General features: G+C 54.5%; 6 protein-coding genes and 1 non-coding gene across 7 annotated transcripts; 4 read left to right on the top strand and 3 right to left on the bottom strand.

The window, feature by feature from the left end:
* Positions 1 to 1,177: 1,177 nt before the first annotated feature.
* LY79DRAFT_592226 (mitochondrial carrier domain-containing protein) lies at positions 1,178 to 2,572 on the top strand (the record flags this gene model as incomplete). Its single annotated transcript, XM_060561392.1, has 2 exons — positions 1,178 to 1,712; positions 1,770 to 2,572. The coding sequence occupies 2 exons, from the start codon at positions 1,178 to 1,180 to the stop codon at positions 2,570 to 2,572; spliced, it is 1,338 nt and encodes a 445-aa protein (XP_060411469.1).
* Positions 2,573 to 4,345: 1,773 nt separating this feature from the next.
* On the bottom strand, positions 4,346 to 4,427 carry LY79DRAFT_t196. Its single transcript has one exon. It is a non-coding gene; the product is annotated as a tRNA-Leu (tRNA).
* Positions 4,428 to 6,352: 1,925 nt separating this feature from the next.
* On the top strand, positions 6,353 to 8,099 carry LY79DRAFT_561626 (thioredoxin-like protein). The gene is made up of 2 exons (XM_060558421.1): positions 6,353 to 7,184; positions 7,260 to 8,099. Exons 1-2 carry the CDS (start codon positions 6,812 to 6,814, stop codon positions 7,706 to 7,708), a joined length of 822 nt encoding a protein of 273 aa, XP_060411468.1. The 5' UTR covers positions 6,353 to 6,811; the 3' UTR covers positions 7,709 to 8,099.
* Positions 8,100 to 8,173: 74 nt separating this feature from the next.
* LY79DRAFT_520731 (NADH-ubiquinone oxidoreductase 21.3 kDa subunit) lies at positions 8,174 to 8,994 on the top strand (the record flags this gene model as incomplete). The annotated part of the gene is made up of 3 exons (XM_060555273.1): positions 8,174 to 8,230; positions 8,372 to 8,889; positions 8,970 to 8,994. The coding sequence occupies 3 exons, from the start codon at positions 8,174 to 8,176 to the stop codon at positions 8,992 to 8,994; spliced, it is 600 nt and encodes a 199-aa protein (XP_060411467.1).
* Positions 8,867 to 9,956, bottom strand: LY79DRAFT_561622 (uncharacterized protein). The gene has a single exon (XM_060558420.1). It carries the CDS (start codon positions 9,752 to 9,754, stop codon positions 9,245 to 9,247), a length of 510 nt encoding a protein of 169 aa, XP_060411466.1. The 5' UTR covers positions 9,755 to 9,956; the 3' UTR covers positions 8,867 to 9,244.
* An 8-nt stretch (positions 9,957 to 9,964) lies between these two features.
* On the bottom strand, positions 9,965 to 11,601 carry LY79DRAFT_561621 (short chain dehydrogenase). The gene is made up of 3 exons (XM_060558419.1): positions 11,186 to 11,601; positions 11,056 to 11,137; positions 9,965 to 10,985 (listed from the first exon to the last, which is right to left on the bottom strand). Exons 2-3 carry the CDS (start codon positions 11,105 to 11,107, stop codon positions 10,183 to 10,185), a joined length of 855 nt encoding a protein of 284 aa, XP_060411465.1. The 5' UTR covers positions 11,108 to 11,137; positions 11,186 to 11,601; the 3' UTR covers positions 9,965 to 10,182.
* A 946-nt stretch (positions 11,602 to 12,547) lies between these two features.
* LY79DRAFT_671831 (acyl-CoA N-acyltransferase) lies at positions 12,548 to 13,304 on the top strand (the record flags this gene model as incomplete). Its single annotated transcript, XM_060563974.1, has 2 exons — positions 12,548 to 12,860; positions 12,931 to 13,304. 2 exons carry the CDS (start codon positions 12,548 to 12,550, stop codon positions 13,302 to 13,304), a joined length of 687 nt encoding a protein of 228 aa, XP_060411464.1.
* Between the last annotated feature and the right edge of the window lie 192 nt (positions 13,305 to 13,496).

The following is a 13,496-nucleotide window of genomic DNA, read 5'->3' as shown; positions in this document are numbered from 1 at the left end:
GTTGAAAGTTTTCTCCCCCTGGGCTTTTAAATGTTTTGAATGTTGCGACTCGGTGGTTGAGTACCTACCTACAATGTAGGCAGACACCTATATTAAGTTAGTCGGACACTTTGCACTTGCTGGAATGCAGGTCGCTCTCCATAGAGCAAGATCCTCTACAACTCTTGACGTTCCAGCCTCTGGCTTCTCAACACCCTTTACTTCACATGCCATCCGCTATTTGGTCTGATATTGATCTTGTAGTCTTGCGTCATCCCTCAGCTGCTGATCTGCCAGGGCTGCAAACAAGTCATTAGCACGTTCGGCAGCTCCCGGGTCTTGAGCCAACGTCCCGAGGAGAGCAGCTTTCGGTGGTCTCAGCACAGCGCCTGGTCAGTGGTAGGAAATAGAGGACCACCTACCCCCGCAGCATCATCGCGCAGGTCCCTTCAGCGGCCATCGCACCTATTTCGGCGCCTCTCACCCAGCCCAGCAGTTGCTCCAACTACTCCTGCCTTCCTCCCAGCCCATTGGATTGCTCCTGCCTCCACCCGAAGGACACACCCTGGGACGTGGGCACTCCTACCAAACGAGACAACCGACGGCTTGCATCATTTTGCTCTCGTGCGGCGTCCCGCTCCACCTCGGCGCTTTTTCGCCATATCCCATCTCTCAACTCCTCCGAGTGCGCTCCTACCATACCTACCGAGCATTACCACCACCTCTCTTCCTTCCCTTCTCTGCTGCCCGCCTCTCTCTCGCCCCTCACTTCCCAACCCCGTATGCTTGGGAGCGCCTTGCCCACCAACTCCGTCCTCGACTGCCCGCGCTAGACATCTTGTTCCCCGCAAGGCCAATGGGCTGCGATAACCGCTAGTCGCTCAGTGTCACGGCGGCGTGGGAGCGTTCCCCGCATACCGGGACACTTGGGAAGGTCCAGCATCTACCTGATTTGAGAGGTACACGACAGACGCCTACAGAGAGAAATCCACTCCAACGACGCAGCACGAATCTGAAGCATATCCAACACCAGCTCCGAGCCGATACGCACCCCGCAAGCCCACATACTGCTTCATCTATTGCTCTACGAGAGTCTATTAACCCTGGGACGTCACGGCGCCTCACTTCCGGATCCATCGCCGAACCCGCCTGACATCCGCCATCTGGACCCTGACCGAGCTCAACAGTGTGAGAGGGGATGTCTCACGACGAGCACCACGACGCTCAACGAGGCGTCCCGCGCTCCCAAGAAGAGGAATATGGGCCGTATCCGACCTCGACATACCCCAATTACAGCAGCTCCAGAGCTTTCCCGGCCCCGGCCCCGGCCCGTGCAGCGTTGGTTACCATAGAGAAAGCCGCTCCTGCAATGCCCGCAACTGAGACTATTACTGCCTTCGAGAGGTGGGCCGCCGGCGCCTCCGATTCTCAGTTCAACGCACTTTCCGGTGCTGTGGGAGGCTTCACTTCGGGCGTGGTTACGTGCCCGCTCGACGTTATCAAGACCAAGTTGCAGGCACAGGGCGGTTTCAATCCCGTCGAGAAGGGAAGACATGTCGGACACCCAAAACTCTACAATGGCTTGCTGGGTACAGCCCGTGTCATATGGCGAGAAGAAGGCATACGCGGCATGTATAGGGGACTCGGCCCAATAGTACTGGGTTATTTGCCCACATGGGCTGTTTGGTTTACCGTCTACAATAAGAGCAAGGACTGGTTAAAGCACCGCCATGGTATGTTGGAAACCGCAGGCTAGAGACTAGGCCATGGACTGACTGAGTCGACTACAGAAAACACGGTGCTGATTAACTTTTGGTCATCCATTATAGCTGGTGCTAGTAGCACCATCGTCACAAACCCGATATGGGTCATCAAGACCCGCCTGATGTCGCAGAGCGTTGCACATGACCCGGGCAAGCACTACTCTCAGTTTCCGAGATCAGGAAATACTCCGACCTCGAGACCAACAATGCACAGCTCGTGGCATTACCGGTCAACCATGGACGCAGCACGCAAGATGTACACTTCAGAGGGCGTTTCATCGTTTTACTCGGGCCTTACTCCGGCTCTGCTAGGACTTACCCACGTGGCAGTCCAGTTCCCTGCGTACGAATACCTGAAGACGAGGTTTACCGGCCAGGGCATGGGCGAGCCGACCCAGGGCGACACACAAGAGTCACAATGGATGGGCGTGCTGGGGGCTTCGATATTGTCGAAGATCATGGCGAGCAGCGCTACCTATCCACACGAAGTTATTCGCACGAGGCTACAGACGCAACGAAAACCCGTAGGAGGGGCCGAGTATCTTCAGGGCCTGGAAGTCAAGATGTCTGCCTCCATGACGGGAGAAGATGGCAAGAAACAGCAGTTGTTATCACCAAAATATCGCGGCGTGGTCAGCACCTTCCAAACGATTCTCAAAGAGGAGGGGTGGAGGGCCTTCTACGCTGGCATGGGCACTAACATGATGCGAGCGGTGCCGGCTGCGACAGTGACGATGCTGACGTATGAGTATGTGATGAAGCACTTAAACCACGCAAGGGCCGAGGGCAAGCGGAAGCGGGAAAGGGGCAACACACCTGCTGAGCCCTGACCTGGGTAACTTGACAACTTGGGGGTGGCGTTATATTAAGACGGGGGAAAAGAATCAAGCAAGACACCATGTGCGGTTTAGCAACGATGGAAGAAAAGAGCTGTTGAGATTGTTAGTCAGGAGATAGGGATGGGATTTTCCAGATACCCTTAGCTTTGGTCGTCAGGTTTAGACAAAGTCGATTCAGGTCACGTAACAAACACAGCGTGGCTATCATTCATCTGGGGGACGGCCCCTCCCTTATCCCCCTTGTTCGTTACACCAATCTATCATAGATTACTATTTTCTTTTTCTTTTTTTCTACACAAACTTGACCACGGAGTTCACGACGGCCGACGGGGGCAGCATGATAGGAGCTTGTTTTCTCAATGATCAGTACAAAGTCTTGTGTAGTACTATATCTACTGGAGCGAAGTATTTAGGAGATATGCTTAACACGCTCACACAGCGCTGCAGAGAGACTGGCATGTTTTGTGTATTGATTTGGTATCTAGCAAATGCAGAGACGGAAGTAGTAGGGGGTATTAGTCACATAGAAACCACAAAAAAGCAGTAAGGCGATAAATATGAGACCGCAAAGCCTCGACTTTTCTTATTCTCCCATCTTGTGGTGAGAACGTTGAAAAACTCGGTAGCCACCAAGATGGCCTCGCCTGCCGCCTGTCCGGCGCGTACATGGGCGACGCTATGAGCTGGAATTCGGAGGTGACGGTCTGGGGTTACTGGAGCCGTTGCCGTATCTCTTGACGAGTGTTAGTAGCAGACCAATGAGACAGATGCAACGTAGGACGTAAGAACGGAGGGGGTTGGCTCAGTAAGACGAGGACGAGGGCAGACGTACGGCTTGATCACGCGCCGTGCGGATCGACGAGCGGGTATAGCTGTTTTGAGTCAGCATACATCCTGTCAACTACTGGAACTCTGGCGCGAGGCTCAGGAGAGACCAGCAGTTCTGCAACATACGCGAAGAGGATACACGCCATCGTAAACGCCGCCAACGGGGCCGTGATTGTCTACGAGGTGGGGAAGTCAGGAGGCATCCGATCAGAATCGTGGTGTGGGAATAAAGACTCACCTTGGGTGTCAGATTTCCTTTCCGCATTTGGAGATCATTCCCGGTTCTTGATAGGGTTCGTGTTTTGAGACGAAAGGAATGGAGAGGGGCTGTGTTGTGGGTTAGCAGTGCGTAAGTGTGTAAGTGAGGGTGGGATCATGGACGCGATGCGGAATGGGCTGATTGTGGTTAGACGTGGTCCGGGGTGGGTGTTTGCAGGTACCGGGATTATCAGTGCGATAGTTGCATATCTGGTCCATACAGTACTGGGCTCGTCCGAGCTGATTATGTGTTAGAGTAGCACGATGTGAGAGGAAAGAAGTCGAGCAAAGAACTGCAAAGGGTTTCGGAAGTTGACCTGGCACATGATTGACCTAGCCAGGCCTCACTTCTGGCTGATGTCAATGCGCCCTGAAACCGCGCCTCAAAGACATGATGCCCTGGTACGACATCATGTACACAGCTTTGTTGAAATAACCTCATGTCATTGTTCGTTGCGTCTCAAAGTCAGTAGGGAAGACACAACCATCGGCAGGAAAAGAGTGGGACCATTGAGAGAAGCTAAAAACTCGGGTGCGCGTGTCTACCTATGCTCTTGCTGCGCCAATCGAAAGGCACGTCGTGACGCTGCAGGTACGCTTCCTGAACTTCACGATAATCGTTACATACAACAGGAATCGCAAGAAATGCAAAAATACCGTAGTCTTGACGGCTACTTGTGACAAGAGTGGGATTCGAACCCACGCCAATTACTTGACTAGCACCTGAAGCTAGCGCCTTAGACCGCTCGGCCATCTTGCCTTGTGAGGATATTGATGACATCGCATTGGGTGGGGATTAAGTCAGGTTAGTAGCAGGGGTTACCTCGAAGGGGCTGGGATGACGGGGCAAAGACTAAGCTTCAGCATGTCATACCTATCATTTGTGTTATTGGGCTCGAATCGGGGATTCCGAACAACAGTTTGCAAAGACATGTGACATGTATATTACGCCTGCACTTGCGGACGCCTCCTGAGGAAGAACAACTGCATACCATCGGGTAGCTGGCTAGAGGTAGCGTATGGCCACTTCTGCAGAGGACAAGGCCCTTGGCTGATGGGCGTCTTGGTCGAGGGCCATCCGTTGCACGAGGCATTTGATCAAGCGACATGACTGATCAGAATAACAAATGATACAGCTCAAGGGACAATGTGTAGTCCATCTGATCTATCTGACTTTCTAGTGTACCATTTCTTTTTAAAGCTGGAATGAGCAAAGTTCTTCCACTTAAGCCGACTTTAACATCATCAGTCAGGCGCGGAAGGTTGGTCAGCGGGTGTCTAAATAATTGCATGGAGCCAGGCAATAGCTGCCCACTACAATCGTGCTGCTGCCCTTGAGGTCCAGACGAGAGGGTCCAGCTCTTAGTGAATGGCCAAGCGTTTGCGATACTTCGGAGAAGCGAGCTTCAACTAGCCGTGTCATCCATAATTTCGGTGAGTGTAGAATGAACTCGTGGCAGGTTGTACTGTTGGGACATGAAGTTGGTAGCCACGTACAGCTCTGGTGTCAACCAAGGCGTATGCTAGGTTTATCGACAAGGCTACGCGGCGAGGGTGGGGTGTCTTGATATACCCAGCTTTTCTCAATATCGACGATGGTGAACCAAGTCAAAAATCTAGGGAGTAGCAGAAGCTATATGCAAGGGTTGACTGGGTGTTGGTGAAAGGAAGACTGATGTCAAGTGTAGCGCGAGGGCTCGAGTAGGGCAAAAATCAGGGACGCAAGTGATGTAAGAAACAATAGAAAGTTTGTGTAACCCCTCTGATTCCCCTCACTTGAGACAGAAGAACTCCAGCGGTTAGCTTTGACAAATGCCGACCGAAAGCAACCAGACAGCACCACAAGGAGATGTTGGTAGACAACGAAGTAGGTACATATGCAGATAAACAATCTACTTAGATAGAGGGTGGATGACCCAGCGCAAAGGACTAGCACTGCCACGCGATGCCACCGGAATCGAGCCCAAGCGAGGTACGGAGCCGAAAAGAAAGACATTCTGAACATTGCCATGCTGACGAGAGAGCGAATTTATCGATCGTCAAATCTCGATGGCAGCGGCAATGACAATGAAGAAACCGACTGTGGACGGTTGCCCTGAGTGTAGTGTGAAACCATGCAATTTCACCTGGGGGGCTTTAAATTCAGTAATCTGGTGTTTCCCCCACACGAGCCCGGTGGGCGCCAGTACGTGCGTTCCCTCGCAGAGGCCAGACCAGGTTGGAGTCAAGGAACGCACGGCCAGTGGTCAAAAGCTTACCTGCAACCTGAACCAGGATGCGAGTGGATGGGAAAAGAAAATGGTGGTAAACTAGCACCCGGTTGACAAAAAAGATAGCACACCTAAAGTACTTTCTTACACCACATCTACCCCAAGACTATTAACAAGTGTTTTTTTCTTATGCTAACACAGCCACAAGACGCAGTTAGGATATAGGAAAAATATATCTAATAGTAGGTAGAACATACTGGCATTAATTCTAACTATTTTATGTAGGTATATCTATGTATTTAGTGTTGTGCTGTCTATAATAGTGCAGGGGGTGTTTAGGTGTGCCATCTTTTTTGTCAACCGGGTGACTAGGTAGTTCAGGAAGAGGCGGGAGCTCGGCGGCCACGAAAACACGACCCGGTGGTGGGTGGGGGACCCAGACACTCAGATTCCGGGCCAGCGCCCAGCACCACTCACCATGCACACACGTTGGCACGACAGCACCACCCCCTTCCCCTTCCCCTTCCCCTCCCCTTCATCCTCGCACGCCAGAAACAGCAACGGCTCCTCCTGCTGCCCTTGCTGCTCGCGGCGACCGAGCTTAATAATTAGCCTGAGCCTGAGGGTCCGCACCACCGCACCGCAAACCGCAGGACATCTGCATCGCATCAGCCCCCTGGTCCCGGCTGAAGCTCTGGCCATGGCCGCCGATGATTGGCTCATCCCGAGGATGTCCTCTTGAACCTCCTGTTTACCCTCTCAACTTCCTTCGACTCTTGTAACCCCCTCTCATCTGTTGCAATTTCACCGGCCTTTTACATCGCACCTGGATCGCATCATCAGCGCAACACCACTATCCAACTGACCCATCCTTTGCGATCCCCATTGTATCCTTGTTTCCCCAAAGCATAGCATCCCATCAGAAGCAGACGCCATGCCCGTCGAGCTCCGCAAGCGCAAAGCCCCCGAGCCCGCCCCAGCTCCAGCCCCCAAGAAGGCCTCCTCCAAGATCGCCAAGGCCGCAGAGAAGGTTAAGGGCGCCGTCAAGGGCAAGGCCGACAAGCCCGCCGACAAGTCCGCCGACAAGCCCGCCGAGGAGGCCGTCGAGAAAGTCGTCAAGGAGCCCGCTGCTGCCAATGGCTCTGACAAGAAGGTCAAGGCTGTGAAGGGCGAGACGGTCGACCTCGACGGCTTCGGCGGCGAGATCGAGACCAATGACGGCGAGAAGACGACTCTGAAGGAGCTTGTTGACAAGAGCAAGGCTGGCGTTGTGCTCTTCACTTACCCCAAGGCCTCGACTCCCGGATGTAAGTATCTCTCTGGATCAACACTACTCGGCAGTCCTGCCCACTAGTCGTGCTAACTGGCCGTGTGATACCCAGGTACGAAGCAAGCCTGTCTCTTCCGAGACTCGTACGAGCCTTTGACCAAGACGGGCTTTGCCATCTACGGACTGTCGATGGACTCTCCCAAGGCTAATACTACCTTCAAGGAGAAGCAGAAGCTGCCTTACCCGCTTCTCTGTGACCCAAAGGCCACCCTCATCAGTGCTATCGGGCTCAAGAAGCCGCCCAAAAGCACTCAGCGCGGTGTTTTTGTCGTCGACAAGGCTGGCAAGGTCCTCATCGCTGAGCCTGGCAGCCCCGCCGGCACCGTCGAAGTTGTGACAGCGCTGGTCGAGGGCGGCAACGTCGAGGGCGCTGCTGAGGCTGCCGCCGAAGCCGCTGCCACGGATGCCAAGGAGGAGGCGCCCAACGGCGAAGCAAAGACCGACGAGGAGAAGAAGGAAGATACCGCTGACGGAGCCGAGAAGAAAGACGAGCGATTATAGTGCTGCTATGTAAATGTAATCTGTGGCGGAAAACGCGTTTGCAATTGGAATGGCCGGGTAGGACATGGTTCGAATTTTCTTGTATCCGTATAGTAAGTAGTAGCTGGGGAATTGATTAAGTGGCGTTGGCCTTTGACGCACGACACTCCGCTCCACTGACATGCCGTGATACATCGTACATCATTTCGTGAACTCCAGGAAGCTTTGGCATAGGTAGCAGTATTGCAGCATTGGGTTGCAAGGGGAAAAGGGCGAAGTGGATACTCACGAAAGTCGGGTTGCAAATCGAAGCACGGCTATTGCTACGACCGGCAAAACCTCGGCCGCCCCGGTCCTTGCCAGAAACTGGAGCACTCTGGACAACCCAGGCGTCCGGAACGCTCATATCCAACCTCAAACAGGTCATCGAACCGTCGCCAATTGAGCCCCCAAATCTCCCCTCTACCGTTCACGACGTCGCCCAAGATGGCCTCAAAGGCAGTTGCGAAGGCTGCCGCAGGCGGTGTTGTGGAAATTTCCAAGGTACGCCCTGCACGATGCGCTCAATTGGCGGACCATGTTTCCCGCTCCCAGCAGCCAAGCAAGGAAAACCACCGTCGCCAGCCCGTCCCGACGATCACGAAACGATCCAATTGGCACAGCAGCTGACCTTCGTCCCTCCAGAAACACACCCTTCAGTCTCAAGGCGTCTGGGAACGCATCCGCCGCTCCCTCGCCATCGACCCCAACCGCTCCTCCGGCGTGCCCTTGAACCCGACCTTCCGCAACCCGACACCCGGCGCCCTGAACCCCCTCAGCTACGACGACCCCGTCACCCTGCCCGCGGCCGACATCGCCGACAACCCGTACTGGAAGCGCGACGCTCGTCGCAACTATCCAGCCATCAGTGTCGTCAACCAGGCCGACGTTGTCGGCTTGCTCTCGGTTGGCTCCGCTGCCAGCCCGCGCGTTGAGCTCATCGGCGAGGCCGGCGAGAAGCAGCTCGTCGCCGCCCGCGAGGAGGCCGCTTCCACGGGCTTGGCGCCCTACCTTGAGAAGAATGCCGCCAAGGCTATCGAGGCGAGCAAGGAGGCCCTCTTCACCAACGGCCTTCCGCCGACGCCCAGCGGTCAGGACCTCAAGAGCGGAGCGTGGGACGTGCATAAGTACAAGGTCAACGAGGAACAAACCTACGGCGAGAAGTGAGTTTCTTCTGGCGCGGTATCTTTTTTATTGTTCATGGTTTGGTGACAACGGCCTTTGCTAATATGATATGTAACAGCTACCCCTGCCGGACTTTTGCGTAAGCATAGGACATGCGGGTTTTTTTCTGGCTGTACAGGAGGGAAGGGCGAATGTAAATATGAAGGGCACTAGATTCCATTATACGTTTTACTTCTTCAAATCCTGAGTCTAAGGAGTATTTATGTCTTGCTGTCTCTAGCCTATTCACCCGGTGGGTATTTCGGCCCTTCTTAATCCTAACCATCCATTCGTGGGTAAAGCCCGACGATCCTTGACAACACCGTCCCATGCTTTCCAGATGCATCCCCCCTTTCATACCTCTTTGGCCTCCGCTACCTTTGAATCGGCAGCCGCCTCGCCCGTCATGCGCTCGATGATCTTGACCTTGCCCTGCGCCCTCTTGAGCCTGTCGTCAAAGTCGTTGACGGCCTCGTCGCTGTTCTCCCTGGCCAGCGTGTCCGGCTCGACGAGCGCGAATGCCGCCGTGACGTTCTTCTCGAGCCTCGTATTGCTCGCCAGCGGCGGCAGGGAGCATGCCTCTTGCCGCCGTGGCGCCCCCGCGGGGTCTCGTGGTGATTGTGACGAAGAGTTTGAAGGGTTTGCGGCGCCGCTCTTTTGCGGCAGGGACAGCCGGTTTGCCCACACGACGGAGCGGCCGTGTATCCTGCCGCTCTCGAGAAACTTTTCATAGCCCTTTGCCAGGCCGACGGAGCGACCCTCGATCTTGCCGGCCTGGATGCCATCCTCGGTGCCTTGGCGGTAGCCCTCGGCGAAGAATTGGTCCTCGAGGGTAAGGACGTCGTCGAAGGGGTCCAAAGACATTTTTTATGAGCTTTTGATAGATTTAGAGGGTGAAAAAGAAAAAACCTCCCCCCCAAAAAACCGTTGCTTCTACGTAGCTTTTGGATTTTGACACAACGTCTTCTGTTGTGAGCCGTGGCGGTGGTGAGCGTAGTCGGGAAGCGGATAGAGGGGTGGTTTGAAATAATGGCGGGGCAAATCTGTAAAGTTTGACTCAGCGGTCTTTTTGCAGTGATATTCTACAAACCGACCTTCACACTTGACGACAAAGGGCCAACCGGTACCAGCCTTCAATTTAAAAATGATATTTTGTTTTATCCCCATTGATAATCATCAAAGCTCAGAATTCTCGGTTACATTATGCAAACGAATATAGGAAATAAGATTTCTTGGTCGATCTCATAACGAGCCGTCATATGCACATCATTCATATCATCCCCAACCACTAATCACTGCATGCCGAGCACCATACCGCCATTAGCACAAACAACCTGCCCTGTACACCACGCCGACTCGGGCGAGACAAGCATGCCCACGATACCGGCAATCTCCTCGACGTACGCCGGCCGGCCGCCATCCTCCCTGGCCGCATTGACGAGCTCGTCCGAGTCGACGCCCTTGCGCGCCTTCATCAGCGGGGTGTGCTCGATGTAGCTCTTGAGGAAGCGCTTGAACTCGGGCGTAGTGCCGCCGTACATATCGGTCAGCACGGGGCCCGGGTTGATGGCGTTAACGGTGGCGTTCTCGCTGAGCTCGCGGGCCCAGGTGCGGGTCATGGCATCGAGGGCGGCCTTTGTGCCGCCGTAGACGGTCTGCCCTGGGAGGCCGATCGACGCGCTGACGGACGACATATTGACGATGCGGCCGCTACGGTCGGTGGGTAGGTAAGGCTGGACGGCCTGGACGAGAAGCAGCGGGCCGAGGACGTTTACGCGGTAAGTGATGTCGAACTGCTCGACCGTGACGTTCGGCAGCGGGTTGTTAAGGGCGACGCCAGCGTTGTTGACGAGCACGTCAACCTGGAATTTGCCGTTGTTGAGCTTCTCGAAGTGGGACTTCGCAGTCGCAACGAGAGACTTGGGACCCTCAATGGTGCCCATGTCAGCCTGGACGGCGAGAACCTGGATGTTGTGCTTTGTCTGGAGGTCTACGGCGAGCTTGTCGGCGGGGGTCTTGGAGGAGGGGGAAGTGTAGCCCAGGACGAGGTTGCAGCCCTTTGCGGCAAGGTTCTCAGCGACGGCGACGCCAATACCTGAAATAGGGGTTGGTCAGAAGTGCTCCATGTGCGCAACGCGCTTTGGTTCGGCATTATGAGCTCTTACCTCGAGAGGCGCCAGTCACAATTCCGAGCTTGCCTTCCAGGAAACGAGACATTCTGTAGTATTTCGCTACGTGGAGTTGAAGCTAAGAAGTCAGGTATGCACAACGAAACACGGTCACAGTAAGATATACCTCAAGTGAGAAGACAGGCAGGTAAAGATGAAGAGCACGAGGTCAAAACGGGGGAGCGAGGAAACGAGTGGACGGGAGCCTCGGGATTTATAGATACGTGAACCAACTGTCCAGCGGCAACCAGAACCCTAAAGACGCAATTGTCCTGAACGGCCGGAATGGCCCGAACGGGCAATGCGAGCAATCAGTTAAGAGACGAGGAATGGACACATGCTGCCCAATGGAGCGAGCTCGTCACATAGATCCCGGGAGAAATTTGGGTTGATGTAATTCGGAGTTCCTGGGTCAAAGCTACCCCACTGTCTCAACTCCCCTGAGAAAGTTGCCCCGCGCCTCTCGCGGTGGACTTCCAACCGTGTGTCCCCCACACGTCATTCTCCCGCTCCAATCCCGGACCAGGGCTTGCTGTGATCGGATAGGGGTCTCTGCTTCTGCAACTGCCAGGTCCTCCGGACCATTGTTAAGGAATGCTAGGCACGTTAAGACCTTGATGGGGGATTGGTGGTTTTAACGAAGGAGACCAATGTATTTTTATTTTAACATGGAAATGCCGTTAGAAGAAGAAGACGAAGGCCACATACAATGTGAAGTAGTAGCCGTCTTGCCTGAGGTAGACATGTAGCAACAGTTAGTTATTACATGAGCGTCCAGTCAGTTTCCTTCCGAAAAGTCAGCTAGGTAGTTCGGCATATTTCATAAGATTGTTTGCAATCAGGGAAATATTGCTTGTCGAATTAGGTGGACAGGCTACTATATGGTAGGTAGTTTATATGTCTTGAGTCTGGACTGGAAGCAACTGATGCCGCGACCTGAGCTCCTACAACCCGCTACGAATTGCCAGAGATGAGAACCCAGCTGGTCGAGTGGGGCTCAACTTCTACAACACACTAGAAAGCCAACTTCAAAGTGACACAAAGAGGAGACCAGAAGAAGGCATTGCTGCTCTGTTGGTGTGTTTTAATTTCCAACGCTTGAAACAGTACACCAATACTGAGGACGATGTGGGCTCTGCAAAGACACACAGATGAGCGCTTTTGAAGTTTCTTATTACTGTACATCACAATTGGCGGGGTACCGCTGAGCAACCCTCGGAGCTTTGTGCTGGTGGGGTCTGTGACTGCCGCCACCCACGGCCAGCTTACCTCTCGGGTCAATGACCAGGGTCTTTCTAAAAGTCTACCTCCCCTCTCCAGCGTCTGTTATCACCCAATTCGCAACCCGCACACACGCCCCTCCTCTCAGCCTTGCGCGCCCACCCGCACCAGTCGGCCCTGTCTCTCATTCTCGAACGATTTAATATCTCCTCAATTCGAGCCTTCCACCGTAGCCCCCTAGAAATCCCGCGATAGAGACTTGCCCGCCATGGATATCCGCCTCCTCAAGTCCTCCGACCTCCCCCTCATACAGCACGCCAACCTCGAAAACCTACCCGAGAACTACTTCCTCAAGTACTACCTCTACCATGCCCTCTCATGGCCTCAACTCAGCTATGTTGCTGTCGACGTCTCGCGTCCGAAGCGCACCCCCTACGACTACCCCAAGATCGTCGGATACGTTCTGGCCAAGATGGAGGAGGAACCCGCCGACGGCGTGCCTCATGGCCACATTACCAGCATCAGCGTCATGCGCACCCACCGCCGGTTGGGCATTGCCGAGAAGCTGATGCGCCAAAGTCGTACGTTGCACCCCTGCTTCTGCTTCTTTCTACCTGTGGCCTTGTCGGCACCCCTACTAACCGTCATCAGAACTCGCCATGGTCGAGACTTTCGGCGCACAGTACGTCTCCCTCCACGTCCGTGTCTCCAACCAGGCCGCCATCCACCTCTACCGCGAGACCCTGGGCTTCAAGACGGAAAAGACGGAGAGCAAGTACTATGCCGATGGCGAGGACGCCTTCTGCATGAAGCTCGACCTGAGCTACATCCGCGAGCAGATCCAGGACGACCGCGAGCGCGAGGAAGAGAAGGACGGCGAGGCTGTTGACGAAGGCGAGGCTGTCGGGGATGTCGGCCGCGACCCCAACGCTACTGCCGCCGCCGCTGATAAGAAGCGCAAGGTCAAGGTCGGTCGCGGCTTGGGCGTTGGCGAGTTGGTCGAGAAGAACGAGAGCAAGAACTAGGAGTCTGACTCTCCGCATATGCAAATCGCTAAGGGTTGGCTGCATCAGAGTGACAGAGGCATTGACGTTAAGCGCGGCGGACCTGGTGCTTGAGAAAGCAGCGGTGGTGCATGCAGTAACACTGGCGCGGGAGAAGTTGTTGGTATCACTAGATGCTGACAACGTTGTCCTCAGAGTTGGGTGCTACGTTTT

The sequence above is a fragment of the Colletotrichum navitas genome (genome assembly GCF_030913465.1).
Source record: "Colletotrichum navitas strain CBS 125086 chromosome Unknown LY79scaffold_55, whole genome shotgun sequence".
NCBI classification, from domain to species: domain Eukaryota; kingdom Fungi; phylum Ascomycota; class Sordariomycetes; order Glomerellales; family Glomerellaceae; genus Colletotrichum; species Colletotrichum navitas.
The sequence above is the reverse complement of the archived record's forward strand: the minus strand, read 5'-3'. Positions and strand labels throughout refer to the sequence as shown.